The sequence below is a fragment of the Myotis nattereri genome (genome assembly GCF_964212035.1).
Source record: "Myotis nattereri genome assembly, chromosome: 3".
NCBI classification, from domain to species: domain Eukaryota; kingdom Metazoa; phylum Chordata; class Mammalia; order Chiroptera; family Vespertilionidae; genus Myotis; species Myotis nattereri.
In genome coordinates this window covers 149508627-149526288 of record NC_138077.1, presented here as the reverse complement: position 1 = coordinate 149526288, position 17662 = coordinate 149508627, and the positions used below count along the sequence as shown (strand labels likewise).

Below are 17662 nucleotides of genomic sequence, written 5' to 3'. Positions count from 1 at the left end.
GGCCCGATACCTGTGGAATCGGGCCTAAACCGGCAGTCGGACATCCCACAAAGGGTCCCTGATTAGAGAGGGTACAGGCTGGGCTGAGGGAACCCCCTCTCTGTGCACAAATTTCATGCACCGGGCCTCTAGTAAAGAGATAAAATCATATTTCACATATTAAATATATACAATTATATTTGTCAAAAGAGAGTTATATCTATTTTTCAACTGCATATTGTTATTTTAAATGCAAGATTTTTTTGTATGTATTATGAAAGTAAATTGATGCTTTCCAGCCAGGTAATAATAGCTGTACAAACATTACATATTTCAAATATAGTAATAGACATTGTACATTTAGCCACAGAAAGGCTGCCCAGGGCAACTATGTATCTATTTATCTATCTACCTTCCTTCCTGTCTGTCTATTCACATGCGCACTTGACTGGATTTACAGCAATTTAATGTTAGCAGTGGTTACTTGAGTCAGTGAGAAATTTTTCACAGTCTCTTAACAATTTTTAAAAAGGCGTGGACTCAGTGTGTGGGTCCGGCTAATAGTGTTTGAATACGTCGCTGCACAGGTAAGAATCCCTGTTAGAACCTGGTAGGAATTGCTCTTCTCAGGAAGGGTATGTTTCGTCTCTCAGTGTGGCTTCGCCTCCGGAATTCCTGGTTCACATGCAGGACGGGGCTCTAAAGCTTTTAGAGGCCTCTCTCCTAAGGCTTTCTGCAGACTCTCAGCTCCTGGAGGGTTTCAGTGGGGACTGCCCTTTGCTCCTCCAATTTGTCCTAGTGTGCAATCCTTTTAGCACAGCTGCAGGTAGCACAACATGCTTTCTGTCATCTAGATCTCCAGAGCAATGGCAGGAAGGTAAATCAACACTGGGTTCTCTAGGTCTATAAAGAAGGAATAATGAAGAAATCCTTTCTGGAGACAGAGAGGGAGAGTGAGAAGACTGTACTCTAAATAGTACAAGAACTAAGATAACTGTCCAATTCTTGTAATATTCAATATGATATTAAACAATCAAATGTTAAACTTTTAGGGAGAAGCATGCGGAATGGTGCTGGGATGATAAACTATTCATTAAGTTGTGTACTCGTGCGTTTAAAAATTTTTATTGTATGATTTACTACATGCCAGGAGCCCTTCTACATGGCTGAGTCTGTGATAAACAGAATAGGTAATGTTCCTGTCCACTTGTATTCTAGTGGAGGAGACAAACAATAAACATGAACAAACTCGAGGAGAAACCAAGATGGCTGCATAGGTGAACACCGGAAATTGCTGCCTCCCACAACCACTTCAAAAATACAACTAAAAGACAAAACGGACATCATCCAGAACCACAGGAAGGCTGACTGAGTGGAAATTCTACAACTAGAAGGAAAGAGAAAAGCACACTGAGACTCAGAGGAGGTGCAGAAGTAAAGTGCAGAGGTCTGGAGGTGCACGCAGAAAGGGCTGGCAACTGAGGACACAGTTGTCTTTTTCAATCGGGAGGGAGTCTCAAGCTCCCGACTGCTGTGAATTCCAGTTCCGGGTGAGTCTCTGGAGACCCAGACTCATATGGGGATAAACTGGACTGTCTGGCATCGGTCGGAACTCAAGGGCGGCTTTCTCTCAAAGGTGCTTGCAGCGCTTACCGGGACACTGAGACCCAGGACCTCTTAGGGCAAGGCTGAGGAGCAGCCATAGCTGTTTGCTCCGCCTTGTTGATTCCCTGAGACTCTGCCCCACCCAAGTTGTGCGCAGAGGCTTTTGCATATGAAAAGCCTGGCCCTTTGCAATCTGAAAATTACCTAACAAACTGCAGCTGGGTCAGAGAGACCCAGACTTCCAAAAGAAGGCGCAAGGCCCCACAGCAGTTTGCATTGGTTCACAGCTGGGCCTCATCTGGGCACCTCCAAATCTCAAACAAAGAAGAGAAATCTGCAGATCTCTCCATAGCTTCTGCTAGGTAGCCTCAGGCAGAGGCTAATTTAACACATCCTTAGAGATCCAAGAGCCAGTGTACCCAGTGGTCAGAGTGGGACCATCCAGATTACAACTACTCAGACCATAAGGAACACACTCAGGGGGCAGACTCAGTGAGCACCAAAGCCCCACTGAAGCAAGTCTTGCCCCAGAAGGGTGTCTCCAGCATAGAAGTTCTCCCACTGCAGACACAACTGATTCTCACAGCCAATTGGCCTGGAGGTCAATTTCTCCCAATGATACCTACAACAATCAAGGCTTAACTACAACAAGACTGTGCACAAAGTCCACAAAGGGGTGCACCAAGAGTGTCCATCTCAGATAATTGGGGATGCTGAGCCACTGGGCCCTATAGGACACCTAGCACAGAAAGCCACTCTATCAACACAGGGAAGGAGCCAAAATGCGGAGACAAAGAAATAGGTCACAAATGACAGAAATGAAGGAAAGAAAACTACTGGATATAGAGTTAAAAACCACACTTCTAAGGTTTTTCAAGAATTTTCTAGAAACTGCCAATAAGTTTAGTGAGACCCTCAATTAATCTAGTGAGACCCTCGAGGTTATGAAAAAGGACCAACTAGAAATTAAGCATACACTGACTGAAATAAAAAAATATTATACAGAGTTCCAACAGCAGACTAGAAGATAGCAAGAATCAAGTCAAAGATTTGAAATACGAAGAAGCAAAAAACACCCAACCAGAAAAACAAAAAGAAAAAAGAATCCAAAAATATGAAGATAGTGTAAGGAGTCTCTGGGACAACTTCAAGTGTACCAACATCTGAATTATGGGGGTGCCAGAAGAAGAGAGAGAGAGCAAGATATTGGAAACCTATTTGAAGAAATAATGACAGAAAACTTCCCCTACCTGGTGAAAGAAATAGACATACAAGTCCAGGAAGCACAGAGAACCCCAAACAAAAGGAATCCAAAGAGGACCACACCAAGACACATCATAATTAAAATGCCAAGGGCAAAAGACAAAGAGAGAATCTTAAAAGCAGCAAGAGAAAAATAGTCAGTTACCTACAAGGGAGTACCCATATGACTGTCAGCTGATTTCTCAACAGAAACTATGCAGGCCAGAAGGGAGTGGCAAGAAATATTCAAAGTGATGAATACCAAGAACCTACAACCAAGATTACTTTACCCAGGAAAGCTATCATTCAGAATTGAAGGTCAGATAAAGAGCTTCACTGATAAGAAAAAGCCAAAGGAGTTCATCACCACCAAACCAGTATTATATGAAATGCTGAAAGGTAACCTTTAAGAAGAGGAAGAAGAAGAAAAAGGTAAAGATACAAATTATGAACAACAAATACACATCTATCAATAAGTGAATCTAAAAATCAAGTGAATAAATAATCTGATGAACAGAATAAACTGGTGAATATAATAGAATCAGGGGCATAGAAAGGGAGTGGACTGACTATTCTTGGTGGGGAAAGGGATGTGGGGGGTGCAGGAAGAGACTGGACAAAAATCGTACACCTATGGATGAGGACAGTGGGGGGTGGGGGGGGTAAGGGCTGAGGGTGGGGTGGGAACCGGGTGGAGGGGAGCTATGGGGGGAAAAAGAGGAACAACTGTAATAACCTGAACAATAAAGATTTAATTTTAAAAAAACCAAATTCTGGTGACAAAAGGTAGTGATAAAATACTGTGAACAGTAATAACAATATTGGCCACTAGATGGAACCCATTGCTTTCTTCCTTTCTTCATTTCATTACCAATCAACTCAAAGAGACACTGAGCATGACACACTGTTCATCAAATAGGTTTTTGGGGCCAGGTGATAGGCACTGTCTCTCTTTCTATCTCTCCCTCCCAAATTGGATTTCTTTTTTCACTAATTGATAAGAGAAATATGGTTAAGACATACTAAGGAGCCATTTCAGATATGTTGGGGTAGAGCAGTGATGGCGAAGCTATGACACACGTGTCAGAGGTGACACGTGAACTCATTTTTTGGTTGATTTTTCTTTGTTAAATGGCATTTAAATATATAAAATAAATATCAAAAATATAAATCTTTGTTTTACTACGGTTGCAAATATCAAAAAATTTCTATATGTGACATGGCACCAGAGTTAAGTTAGGGTTTTTCAAAATGCTGACACGCCGAGCTCAAAAGGTTCCCCATCACTGGGGTGGAGGGATTAGATGAACCCTTTTCTAAATAAGAAATCCTCTCCTTTCAATTTCTTGGACATTTAGTTTTCTGTATTATTTAATCTCTGTCTTCACCACTAGACTATGATCTCCTTAAGAGAGGGACTATAACTATATTCCCACTCCTTGGCAGAATGTGATAGGTACTCAGCCAAAGATTTTTGAATGAATGATCCCTGTAGCCTAAGCAATGGCTGCTTTTCATGAAGCCTCATCTAACTCCCTAGGGACTCTGATTTGAACATAGTTTGGGGGGAAAAAACTCTGAGTAAGTTTTCCTGTCTTGTGTTCTATGAAATCCTGCTGTCGAAGAACTCACAGTGAGTGGGAAGGGTAGGATGTGTGTGTGTGTGTGTGTGTGTGTGTGTGTGTGTGTGTGAGTAGTAGTAGTAGTAGTAGTAGTAGTAGTAGGCATATTATGTGGCACTGAGTTCTGAGCCATATTTTTTCCTCTTTCTGTTTGGATAAAAGCCTAACACACAATGGATAGACATATTTAATTTATCTTTATTGTTGATAGTATTACAGCTATCACCCGTTTTCCCCATTGACCCTCCCATACCCACCTGCCCCCCACAGTTGACATATTTTTAGTGCTCAGCGAAACTTAACAAATACTAGGCACATGCTTTTGTCAGAGATAACTCTAAAAATAAGGGCCTTGAATCTTCTCTACAATGAGTAAAAGGAACATCATAAAAACAAAAAGGGAGTTGGAATCTAAGGAAATTCATACATCATGATCGATCCCATAATCTCTTGGTCTTAGAATGTTTTTCAGCATAGAAGATCATGTGCGTGTTTAGTTATATTTCTACCTAAGTATTCCATATTTCAAAAACAGCTATTGTAAGTGACATTGTTTTTTAATTTTTGGTTTCCAATAGTCCATTGCTTTTATATAAAAATACAGTTGAAAGTGGATATTTGTGTATTGACCTTGAATCCTACAACCTTTTTAAACTTAGAATGTTGTCCCAAGAGTCATTGTTGTTGCTGTTTTTTGCTTTTGTTGCAGATTCTCTGGGATTTTTCTATGTGGATAATCAAAGTGTGTGAGAATATAGGCAGTTTTATTTTATCCTTTCTGATCACTGTTTCTTCCTTCCTTCCTTCCTTTTTGCCATATTGTAGGAAGCCTTTCATTATACTGTTTAACCGGAGTGGGGAGACTTCACATCCTTGCTTTATTCCTGTGTTAGGGGCAATGCATTCCATTTTTTATCATTAAGTATGTTAGGTGAAGGACTTTTTGTAGATTTCTTTTATCAGCTTAAAGAAGGTCACTTTTTTTCAAGTTGTGACATTTTTCCAGATTCTAAAACTGCTTGAGTTATGCCTTGGGTAGAGTGACCAGAGAAGCTTTCCCTTAGGTCTTTAGATTAAGATACAACCACCACCGCTGGTATTTTTCATGTTATTCTTGAGATTCTCTATTTCTCTCTGAAGTTGTCTGCTCTCATTTTGGAATCCTTCCTTTAGTAACTTGGCCTGTTCCTAAAAAGGGACAAATAAAGAGTAAATAAAGTACAGAAGTAAGCAAATCTCAACTTCTAGCTAGTTTCCACATTCTTAGTATTTAATTTCTTCTTGAAATTTTCTCTACCAAAAATATTCATTATACTTTCTCTTGGACATCCTAGCTCTATGATTTGCTTTTCTTGAGCTTCCTTTAGCTAAGAGTGATTTTGGCTTATACCTTCTAATATAGTGATAAAATTAAATTATAAGTTCCATTAATCCTATACAACATATGTGGGCAATCTTAATCAAATGTTTCTTTTCAAATTTTATAGACTCTTTTACACACACACACACACACACACACCTATACTCAGACTTTTATATACATACACATGACAGCAATAAAAAGTTTTCAAAATCTAAGGAAGTGTCTGAATATTAGATCAGGGAATTTGATTTAAGCTTCCACAGCTTGGTGGCAAGAGTAGCAGGGTATAAGTGAGGACATCAAAGCCCCTAACTGTCCACACAGGATTTCTGCACATAACTCACTACACAAACTAGACGTAGGGCATAGCAAACAGTCAGGAGTGGAGGACACAGGTGTGAGAGGCGAGGAGTCTTTCTGCTCATAAAGGTTCTCTCAGAAGTGATTGTAGATTCCTCTAAGTTTGAAGGAGGTTCAGATATCTTACTGACCTGTGTGACCCTATAAAATCTCATCTTTTCTGAACCTCTGTTTCTTCTCCTAAGCTATAGGGACACAGCAATTCTTGCTGCATATAATATTAAGCAAGAGATACAGATAAGACATATTTACAATGCGTGGAAGATAATAGCTACCATTGATTGAAGAATGTACTAACGAACTGGATGTGAGATAAAGGAAAATAAATTTTTTTTTAATAACCAGACATAGGCAGGCTCCAAGTCAGGCAGACAGACAGGGATTGAAAGGTGTAAGTATCAAGAAAGGTCCTTCCAGGTTTCGAGTTCTAACAGCCACACAAACAGGTCAGGGAGAGTGGACAGAAAACAGAAAAAGGGAAACCTCAAGGTGATGCTATTACATACCTGAAGTTTAAGAGACAGAGCCCTCTCATGCTCTGCCATTAATTGGGCCCTCTCCTGCTCCATCTTCTCAGTCAATTGTTTCACATGTTCCTGGTAACTCCTTTCTTTCTCCTCCATCATCTGCTGATTCTTCTTTTGCATTTCCTCCAGCATTTTTGCTGCAGCCTCTGCAGATTCAGCTTTCACACGTTGCACTGCCAGGAGGAAAGGAAGAAGACAAATTCATGAGTGTGACCACTTTGCTTTTTCCTCTTGGTGAACTTACATGTCATTGTTGCTGCTGACTGCATATGCCCCACTGAGACTGACTTTGGCCAGTAATAGTCATCTTTGCTCATCTGGCTCTTGTTAAAGGAACCCAGGTTCTCCAAGCCAAATTATTTAAACTTTTAAAAGCTGTTGAGGCTATCTAGGCTCTTGACTTGCTCCTCACCTTCGATCTCCTTTTCCTTTTCTGTGAGATTCTGGTCTGTCTGTAGAATTGCATCAATCACAGACTCCTTGGAGCTCAGGTATGCGTGAAGAACTTCTTCACTCTAGGACCCAGAGAAAATGGCATTAGTAATAGGAAATCTCAGGAAGCGCTTATTCCTATTTGACTCCCCCTTCCCCCATCTTTTCCTGTAGGAATTGTTTGCTTGGCCCTGGTCCTTGTGCTGGTCAAGGGGTCCCTGTCACAGGGTGGGCACTTGCTGCAGGTCGACAAGCCTGGCACCCTATGAAGCAGAAACCGTTGTAAGTGATTGATATAAATATAGATTGAGAGTCTCTGTTCTCTGAGTGAGGGCTCTACTTTTGGAGCTGTTGGTGCTGTGTTCCCATAGGTGTGAGGAATGAAGCCATCATGGAGAGAGCAGATCCAAGGAAAGGAGGTGGAGGGAGACCGGGAGGAATGGATGTGTGGGGTTGAGGGGAGCAACAGAGGGACAGATAAATGCTGGTTACCTGTATTCCCTTCTTGGGTGCCTCAAGATACTTTTTCTTCAGCTCATTCACAGTCTGCATTAAGAGATGATATCCTCCTGGTTTAGAATAAACCCCCTGCTTTATATCTTCTTCTAAAGAATGGAAGATATCCTTAAGTAAAGCTGAGCAGCGATCCGATGATGCTTTCATGTTCTCTTTACAAAAGTCATCTTGCTTTTTTTCTAGCTTTTCCTAGGACGTAGAAAGAGTACAGAGAAAATGTTAGCTTGACCTCAGCATTTTGGAAAGGCTTCTCAAAAACCAGTCTGTGACCCTGTAAAAACTTACAGGCACCTCAGCAGGACCACATCCTTCCTCCTGATCCTGTCTTTCTATTGAAGGAAGACCCTTTCTCCTAGGAGGTGAAGTTCATGGCAGAGATTGCTGGCTTTATGTTAGCATTGATGCTACCCACCTGCCGGTCACAGTGGGCCATGGCCTTTTGCACTGCAGCCGAGTTCTCTATCTGGGCCGAGGCCAGGACTGTGTTCTCTCTGTAGGGCAGGACCCCACTTCTGACGGCATTGACATAGGTCCGGACTAGGTTCTCTAGTCCCACAAATACACCTTTAGAAAGAAACTTCTGCTTTTCACATTGGACCAGCGATTGTATATGGAAGAAATGTGGTTCAATATAAGCCTGCTCAAGATAACTAAGACTACACCTTTCTTTGTTTTTGGCTATAATATTAAAACCTCTGATAACATTAAGCATGTAACTTGATGAAAACCTCTGATGATTACCTGCTTATATTTAACTAAATTATGAGAAAGAGGATTAGTTTATGCATGGAAGAAAAAAAATGTTCAAAACTTTAAGCCAATCAAAACAAAATTGGTTCTTCTTATTATAATAATAAAAAATAGTGGTTTTTGTCATTTTGAAGTCTAGTAAGACTTCCTTCTCTCCTGATAAATACCCATTATATTTCCTAGCAGTACTTTGCTTTCTGAGACCCTAATCCATATACACATAAGAGAAAAATTACCGCTAATTCCTTTTGAAATAAATGGTCTACATCCTTGAAGGAATTCTTCATGAAGACTTCAATGGCCTCTTTCTCACTGGCCATGTGCAGGTCCAGGAGCTCTTGGAGGGTTTCTGAGGGCAGTTCAACCTTCTCAGCCATCTGCTGGTCATAGTGGGCCACGGCCTTGTGCACTGCAGCCGAGTTCTCTATCTGGGCCAAGGCCAGGACTGCGTTCTCCATGCAGGGCAGGTCCCCACTGCTGATGGCATCGACATAGGTCAGCACCAGAGTCTCCAGCCCTACAAATAGAGAAAAAAAGATAATGTTTGTTGTAGGTGAGGTGAGGAAACAGTCCATCATCTCTAAATCTGATGATATCTCTCAACACTCATTTGGTCACAGCATCTGTGTCCATTGTATCTCCTAGAAGTTTACTAGAAATGCAGACTCTCAACCTCTGCTCCAGATCAACTGAATTAAACCCTCCTCTGGCGAGATCTTGGTTGATATGGATAGATATCCAAGGGCGAGAACCTCTGATCTAGGAACCATAGACCTGTGTTTATTGAGTGCATGTGCTTTACCCCTAAGCACCATTAGGATAGGAAATATACCTCTCATTTATGTCTCTATCATAAGTCTGGTCCGTGGTAAGCATTTATAGAATCAATATTTGTGAAACAATTATAAAGAAGTCCTCTGCCCTGGCCAGGTGGCTCAGTTGGTTGGAGCATTGTCCCATGCACCAAAAAGTTGTGGGTTTGATTCCTGGTGAGGGCACACACCTAGGTTGTGGATTCAGTCCCCTTTTGGGGCGCATGAGGGAGGCAACTGATTAATGTTTCTCTCTCACATCAATGTTTCTCTCTCTCTCTCTCTCTCTCTCTCTCTCTCTCATTCATGAAAAAACATCCTTGGGTGAGGATTAAAAAACTAAAAATAAATTTATAAATGAATCTCCATATTATTTATTCTAGGAGAACACTGTCCAAGAGAAGGTTCTGTGATGATGGTCCTGTGCTATATATGCTGTCCAATATTGCAGCCCCTAGCCATTTAATCTGAATTGTTAATTTTCTTTAATTCTAATTAATCTACATTTAATTTTAGATAAATGTAGCTATGATACTTGTCTAGTAGCTAGTATATGGAACAGATTATTAGGGCAATTTTAAGCAATAGAGCTTTTTTTTTTTTTTTGTCCTTTTCTATCTTTTCTCACCCACGAAATATGACTAATAAAATCTAATAGAAATGTTGTGTCATCTAGAATGTGCAATAGTAATAGTAGTAGATTTGCATTTTTCAAAGCTGAATCTAGGTGGATGCTATTCCCCCTTCCTTTAGCCTTAACAGCGAGAGTAATGACAGGGAAGTGGACTCACGGGGTCCATTGACCTGGATGCCTCCTGAAAGAGTTTTGACTTTGGAATTGCTAAAGATGTAGGAACAGAAGTCAGCAGCTTGTTGCACGAATTCGGGGTCCAGCTCATCATCATGCATTGTCTCAAGTTGGCCCAGCTTCTTCCGATGAGTGGGCCGATCAAAGATAAAGCATTTCTTCTCTGGGAAGAACTTTCGGATACAAAGTCGGGGCAGATTATAATTTTTATCTTTAGAACTGGTACCTGGAGAGAGATAAAAATAGGGCTTTGCTTAATATAGGGGCTTGGAAACTTTTTCTGTAAATGGTCAAATGGTAAATATAATATGCTTTGTGTGTCAGGTGGTTTCTTTTGCAAGTATTCAATTCTGCTATTACAGCATGAAAGCAGCCATGGACAGTCTACATAGTATTCATCCAGTAAAGCCTATTTGTAAGACAGCTGGCAGGCTGCATTGGCCATCATTCGCCATCCCCTGAACTAGAGCATTATTATGCTTTAATTTACTTTCTTTAAATAAATGCCCATTCTACTCCATATTCTCTGGCTAATTACAGCATCACAAGTCCTAAGCAGGGAGATAAAAATCAATCTGATCACAGTACAGGGAAAGGTGAAAGAAAAATAAATTTATTCTTAGAACAGGGGAGAAGATAATTCAAAATCAAATCTATGAATTTAGATATTATACAAGCATTAATTCTTAGAACTACACAGCTGAGAAGAAGTAGAAAATTATACATGTAAAAACACTAATAGAAAAATAAAAGATGATGGTTTCTAATGGCTTGTGATTCCCAATAATCAGTTCTCAGTCCCCTTTACCTTTCTTGAGTTTGAGTGAATTCTCCAGGTACTCATCTGCTGAGATGGGTTGCCCATTTACTTCCAATTCTAGGGAAAAATCCCTCAGTGTCCACACAAAATCTGGAAAGAAGCTCACAAAGTCAGCTGAATCCTCAACCTCATTTGCATCAGGTGAAGATTTTGCCCTTATTTTATCTGTCAGCTCTGTCACATAGCTGAGTAGCAAACTAAGGAAAAATGGTGTAAAAGTACAGTGCCCCTCATCCCATATTAGTCCCACATATTCCAAACCTTGGTTTTGGCTTTGTTTCTAACTCAAGTGTTAATTCTTCCTGCCCTTGAATTATTTTTCATACTTTCTTTTTTTGTGCTTGATTCGCCAGGATTCACCTTCAGGGAGCTGGTATTTAGGTACTAGTCTCCCCTCTGATTTTGATGCTGTTCTGGACCACAGAAAGGATACTGCAGTTGGTCCATGGCCTGCTGGTTTATGGTCCCCATGCTATTGTACACAAAGGTGCTGCTCAGCAGTATTGCCAGGGCAAAGATCCAGGAGTCATTTTGGTTGTCACCCTGGAAATCAGAACACATTTGGGCCAGGATTATGTTTTATTCTCATGGCACTTTCCAGATCAGCAGTAGTAAATGATGCTCATTTAGTCGAGTGGCTTTTTTTTTAGATTAATGACTTATAGGAGGAAAACAAATCCAAATGAAAATGGTTGTTAGTAGGACTTGGACTTTGAATAGTCTTCTGATTAGAATTTTTGGTTACACTGATTCTCACTAGGTCCTCTTATGACCATTTGCAGATAATTGCATAACAAACAGGCCAGATTGGTGGGCACTCTAAAGCCTTAAATGTAATTTAATTTTCTCTATGTTTTTGCTGCAAATTGACTTATGTAAGAGTAATAATACTTATAGCTATTTTATCTAGTCATTATTATTTACCTAACACTTTCCATTCTTATTAAATAGTCAAAACAATATTATGAGGCAAATATAGATCGTTTGCATCGGTTTTACAGATCAGAAAGCTGAGGGTAAAAGAAGTGGACATATTTGCTAAGGCCACTGTGTTAATGACAGAGTTTATATTTAAACAATTGTTTAGGACTTCTTAACATTAATCCTTAACTCAAGTTCTCTGCAGGTTAGGACTCATGGCTGACTTTATTTGTGGTACCTTTATGCATCTGTGTTAACTGGCTTAGCTTATAGCTTCTTGTTAATAATTAGAATACTACCTAATGACCACTATGCTCTTCTAGGATTCTGCCTTATATTTTCATGATCCCTGATTGCAAAACTTAGTCACTAGCTCGTAAACAGAAATAAAAAAAAAACACCCACATATGGTTTAGTGCCAGGTCTTATTTGAATAAAAATTAAAATAATAATAATAAAATTTAAGAAAGTAAAGATAAAATATTAAATAGTGTAGACAATACCCAGAGAGAGGGGATTATCTCCATATCGAACCTTTAATACTTACCTTTTCTACATCTCCCAGCCCTTCAGTGTCAAGCAGAATAAGGGTGTAGTTTGGTTTCTTAGGGTGAGGCACACACCACATCCAGATGCCTTTGGTGTGAGACTGAACCGTGGAGCCCAGAGAGAAGCCTTCAGGGGGAGAAGAGAGGGAGGGAGTGGAGTTTTCATAGCAGATGTGTCTTAAAATGGAGATAAATGTGAACATAATCAAGGTAAGGAGAGACTACCACCAGTAGCCTGGCTGGCATGGCTAGTGGTTGAGTGTGGACCTATGAACCAGGAGGTGATGGTTCAATTCCCAGCATGGGTTGCGAGCTTGATCCCCAGTGTGGGGCTTGCAGGAGGGAATCAATGATTCTCTCTCATTATTAATGTTTTTTTCTCTTTCTCTCCCTCTCTGAAGTCAATAAAAACAAACAAAAACAAAAAACACCACACACACAGCAAAATAATAGGTATTAGCAAGAATGTTGAGAAATTAGAATCCTGTGCATTTTGGGAGAAATGTAAAATGGTAGAGTTGCTGAGGGAAATGATATGGTGATTCTCTAAAAAATTAAACATAGAATTCTAGGAAAATAATACAAATTATGTGTTTAAAAGGGAAATTAAGGAAAGTGGGAAGAGACAGAGAGTTGACTCTTTCAGACCACAGTAAGTTAAGAACATAATGGTAGATTAAAAGTTAGCTTTCAATATTCCTCTCCATCTCTACCTTGCTCTTCTTGTAACACCATACTCAAAGCTGGGAGTGTGGGTAGACAGAGGGATCTGGCAGAGTTTAGCTGGTGCCCCTCACCTTTTTGCTTCCCAGCTAGCTTGTTCATCAGGTAGGATTTGCCTGTGCGGTAGAGACCCACAATGGCCACCACCACAACAGGTTGTGTAATGGCAGACAGGATCTTCAACGCTTCTGGATTAACAACTAGTTGCGTGTTAGTGTTCTCAATGAGGCACACTGGGCCTGGCATCTGGATGTCTGAGGCCATGTTCAGGGTGTCACTTTATCTGCAAATGAGGAGATGGGATGGATTAGAATTTCCGTTCTAAGTAGATGAAGAACTTTCACCAGGTTATTTTGCTCCAGAAGGTAGAGTCATAAAATTCCCCAACATGGCCAAAAGTTCTGTGTCAACAGTGAGATGGATGAGGGCAAGATTTGTATTATTTTGGAAAGTTACAGAAGTGCAATTAAAGTAGTCTATTAAAAAAATATTGGTATGACAAAGACATCAACATTTAACCACTTTCATGAACAAAATCTTTAATTTACCATAGAAAACTTTCTTTTTAGATTCTCATTGAAATTTTCAGACTAGAGCCTGCCTGGTCTGGCTCAGTGGTTGAGTGTGGGCCCATGAACTAGGAGGTCAGGGATCAATTCCTGGTCAGGATACATGCCTGGGTTGCAGGCTTGATCCTCAGTATGGGATCCATAGGAGGTAGCCAATCAATGTTTCTCTCTCATTATTAATGTTTCCATTTCTCCATCTCTCTTCCTCTCTCTAGAAATGTAAAAAAATTTATTTGCAGCCCTAACCGGTTTGGCTCAGTGGATAGAGCGTCGGCCTGCAAACTCAATGGTCCCAGGTTCGATTCCAGTCAAGGGCATGTACCTTGATTGCGGGAACATACCCAGTTGGGAGTGTGCAGGAGGCAGCTGATCAATGTTTCTCTCTCATTGATGTTTCTGACTCTCTGTGCCTCTCCCTTCCTCTCTGTGAAAAATCAATAAAATATATTTTTTAAAAAATTATTTGCAGGACATTAAATATAAAATAGAATAGGGTTTAGAGAGTAGTTTATACCCTGGCCATATGTAAGAAATTTAATATTTATTTGTTAATTAATTCTGTTATGAATAAACACTTTTGGGAATAAGTATTTCGTCATTTGATGTATGCTCTTCGGATAATTTTCAGAGATTTTTGTTGTTGTTGTTAATCCTCATTGGAGGATATTTTTCCATTGATTTTTAGTGAGAGTGGAGGGGGAGAGGGAGAGACAGAGATAGAGAGAAACATCGATGTGAAACAGACACTTGGATTGGTTGCCTCCTGCACATGCCTTCACCACAACCATTCAATCCACCCTTCATCCAAGGGTTGCCACTCTAACTGCTGTGCAAAAACAGCCAGAGCATTTTTCACAGATTTGAAATGTGTGATTTTTCTTCTAGTTGTGCTTATTTTGCAGAAGTGAGGGTTCACAGAACTGTTTATACTGGTATTCTGGAAGTGGAACCAATATAATGTACATTTGCAAATTTTATAAAAATGTATGACTGTATGAAAAACAGTGCTAGAGGCCTGCCCAAAGCCTTGATATGGGCTTGTGCAAGCAAGGGGACCTATACTTCAACTTCATTAGCTTCCAAAAAATTAGCCTCCAACTAAAAGGGGATAAGACTGCACAATTGCAAATACTGAATGTTGCCAAAAACCATGTTTGTGTATACATGTGTGCGGTGTAAGGGAACCAAAGACTATGAAATATGGATTAAAAGATCAGGAGAGCTAAGGAGAAGGTTGTTCGATGAAAATATCTTTCCAATCATACACTTGTAGATTTTCTGCTTTGTTCTTTTTCCATTTGGTTGAGGAGAAGGAGAAACAGGAAGAAGACAAGAGGGGAGAAAACTGGGGAGAGAGAGGGAGAGGAAGAGCTGAAAGGAGAGAGAGGGAGGGTTGTCAGAGAAGTAGGTGATGAGTCAAGTTCATGCCAAGCCAAGGAATTCAGAAGCAGTTTCCAGAAAGCAAGAGCAAACCTGCTTGACAGCACAGAGAGGTCAGGTAAACCAAATGTTGGCTTTAGTGATGCAGGTTCTTTTAAGAGAAAACTTTTTAGTAAAATAATGGGGCCAAATTCTACATGTAAAGGGGTAAGAAAGAAGTTGGCCCTAAGAAATTGGATCTAGTGTACTGGGGCTAGTTTTTATTTTATTTTATTTTATTTAAAATTTGTTATTTTTCAATTATATTTGACAATCAATATTATATGAGTTTCAGTGCACTACATAGTGGTTAGACATTTGTATACCTTAAATGGATCTCTTGTATGTGTCTAGTACCTACATGTCAGCATACATAATTATTACATTATTAGAGGCCTTGTGCATGAATTCATGCATGGGTGGGGTACCTTGGCCTGGCCAGCAATGGAGGCCGATCAGGGAGTCTCATGCAGTCCTGATTGGGTCCTATCAGGGCTGGCTGGCCTGGAGGAAGGGTCATAGAACGTTGGCTGGCTGGCCACGGGAGGGGCTGCAGGGGGTTTGTCAGCTACAGGAGGTTGGCTATGGGAGCACACTGACAACCAGGGGGGCAGCTCCTATGTTGAGCCTCTGCCCCCTGGTGGTCAGTGGGCATCATAGGGACCAATCGGTCTGGTCTTTCTGCTGTAATGGTTGCTTAGGCTTTTATTATACAGACTAGAGGCCTGGTGCACAAAAGTTTGTGCACTCGGGTGTCCCTCAGTCTGGCTTGTGCCCTCTTGCAGTCTTGGACCCCTCGGGGGATGTCCACCTTCTGGGTTAGGCCTGCTCCATGGAGGATTGGGCCTAAGCTGGCAATCAGACATCCCTCTGGCAGCCCAGGAGCCCTCGGGGGATGTCCACTTGCCAGTAGGGAACATGCCTAAGCTGCAGTCGGACATCCTTAGAGCTGCTGAGGAGGCGGGAGAGGCTCCCACCTCCACCGCTGTACTGGTAGCCATCAGCCTGGCTTGTGGCTGAGCAGAGCTCCCCCTGTGGGAGTGCACTGACCACCAGGGGGCAGCTCCTGCATTGAGCTGGCTCCACCCCTGCCCAGCCCTTAGGCCTCAGGCCTGGGCAGAGGATGCCCAGTCCCCTCAGATCACCAGCTCCGTCCCTATCCCCTCTGATTGCTGGCTCTGCCCCTGCCCCCTCTGATAGCAGGCTCAGCCCCTCGGCCCCCAAACCCCCCCACCTCCCCTGCCACATGCCTGGCCAACAGGCCTGGATACTTCAGCAGCGGGGCTCGACGCTGAAATCTTTGTGACGGAGTGATGAAATGATGGCTAATTTGCATATTACTCTTTCATTAGATAGGATTATTGACTATATTCCCTAGGCTTTACTTTACATCCCTGTGACTATTTTGTAACTGCCAATTTGTGTTTCTTAATCCCTTCCCCATTTTCACCAGCCCCCATCCTTCCTCATATCTGGCAACCAGAATTTGAGTTACTTTTAAGTGAGTAATCCACTTTGAAACAAAGCTCATCTATGTGACTATAATGTATAGTGTTTTTGTGAATCTTCATTTTCACTCTGAGTTTCAGGTTTTTCTTTCTTCTTTTTTAACAGTGACAGGTGGCTGTTATGCTGCATCTCATTTTCTATGCTTCTTTCTCATGAAAATAACATATCTGTAGCCCTTTCACTGTGTCAGCTGCAGTCAGATCAGAACTGAGCAAGTTTCATCAAGACAATGGTAATTTAACTGTGTCTGCAGCCAACACCATGTTGGCAAAGAGAAAGACAATCATAATACATTTCAAACTCTGAGCTTAGCCCCCTGTCTGCTGCTGCCTAATTCCTCCAAGCACAGCAATGACACTTAGGGATGCCCTGATATGGCCGGGATTGAACCTCACCACCTGTTGTACATGGGCTCTGCTGCAACCTATCTTCATGCTCATCGTTCTTTGGAAAATGAACTGACCCCTATAAATCCATCCCACCCTGCCCCAACCTTACCCTGGACTCCATTCTCAGAGTACAGTCCTTTAGAGGTGGAGAGAAAGCTGCTTTGATGAGAAAATAAAGTTCTTACCTGTTTTTCCCCCTCAGTGTCGGTTGGAGTGGTTTGTTACTTCTCTGCCTTTCACTGGATGGTTGGGCTTTTATTTAAACTCCGATGTGACATGGCTGTCCTGACCTCCTAAAGTACTGGATTAGAAATGAAGGATTTAGAGGAATGTGAAACTGAAAGCACTGAGTAAAAAGCAGTGACTCAACAACCATGAGAGGAATCTCTGCAGGCTATGCAAACGGGAGGGTACATGGATTTTACAGGATTTCATAACTAGTCATGACAGGCCAGCAGAGGACATTTGGCTCAGGCGGACTAACGAGAAATCCCAAAGGAGAAAGTGGCCGCAGCCGCATTTCATGGAACAACATGCGGTCACCCTATCTGGCTCAACAGGAGGGAGTCCCACTGAGGGCGAGACAGCAGGCCAAAAAATAACAAAGGCAGCTTACAGCCCACAACCTCAAGGGCCAGCACTAATCCGGTTGAAGGACAACAGACTCTAGCTAATCAGACTAGAACACTTATATCCCCCAGCCTCTGCCCCTTGCAGTTGTGCACATAAAATTCAACCCTGAGGATAG

The 17662-nt window shown here is 41.4% G+C and overlaps 1 protein-coding gene across 1 annotated transcript; it reads right to left on the bottom strand.

Annotated features, from left to right (window-relative positions):
• Positions 1-4623: 4623 nt before the first annotated feature.
• On the bottom strand, positions 4624-17207 carry LOC308516722 (guanylate-binding protein 1-like). Its single transcript, XM_081087781.1, has 11 exons — positions 17100-17207; positions 13103-13311; positions 12305-12432; positions 11270-11379; positions 10825-11021; positions 10000-10242; positions 8633-8913; positions 7623-7835; positions 7111-7213; positions 6678-6871; positions 4624-5636 (listed from the first exon to the last, which is right to left on the bottom strand). Exons 2-11 carry the CDS (start codon positions 13290-13292, stop codon positions 5517-5519), a joined length of 1779 nt encoding a protein of 592 aa, XP_080943907.1. The 5' UTR covers positions 13293-13311; positions 17100-17207; the 3' UTR covers positions 4624-5516.
• Between the last annotated feature and the right edge of the window lie 455 nt (positions 17208-17662).

Bases quoted from the DNA above. Each gene is read 5' to 3' on its own strand.
- LOC308516722 (XM_081087781.1), bottom strand. From the start codon at position 13,292: ATGGCCTCAGACATCCAGATGCCAGGCCCAGTGTGCCTCATTGAGAAC. The intron at 12,433-13,102 runs GTGAGGGGCACC...CTCCCCCTGAAG, and splicing joins GCTAGCTGGGAAGCAAAAAG to GCTTCTCTCTGGGCTCCACG. The intron at 6,872-7,110 runs GTGAGGAGCAAG...TCCTCCTGGCAG, and splicing joins AAAGGAAAAGGAGATCGAAG to TGCAACGTGTGAAAGCTGAA.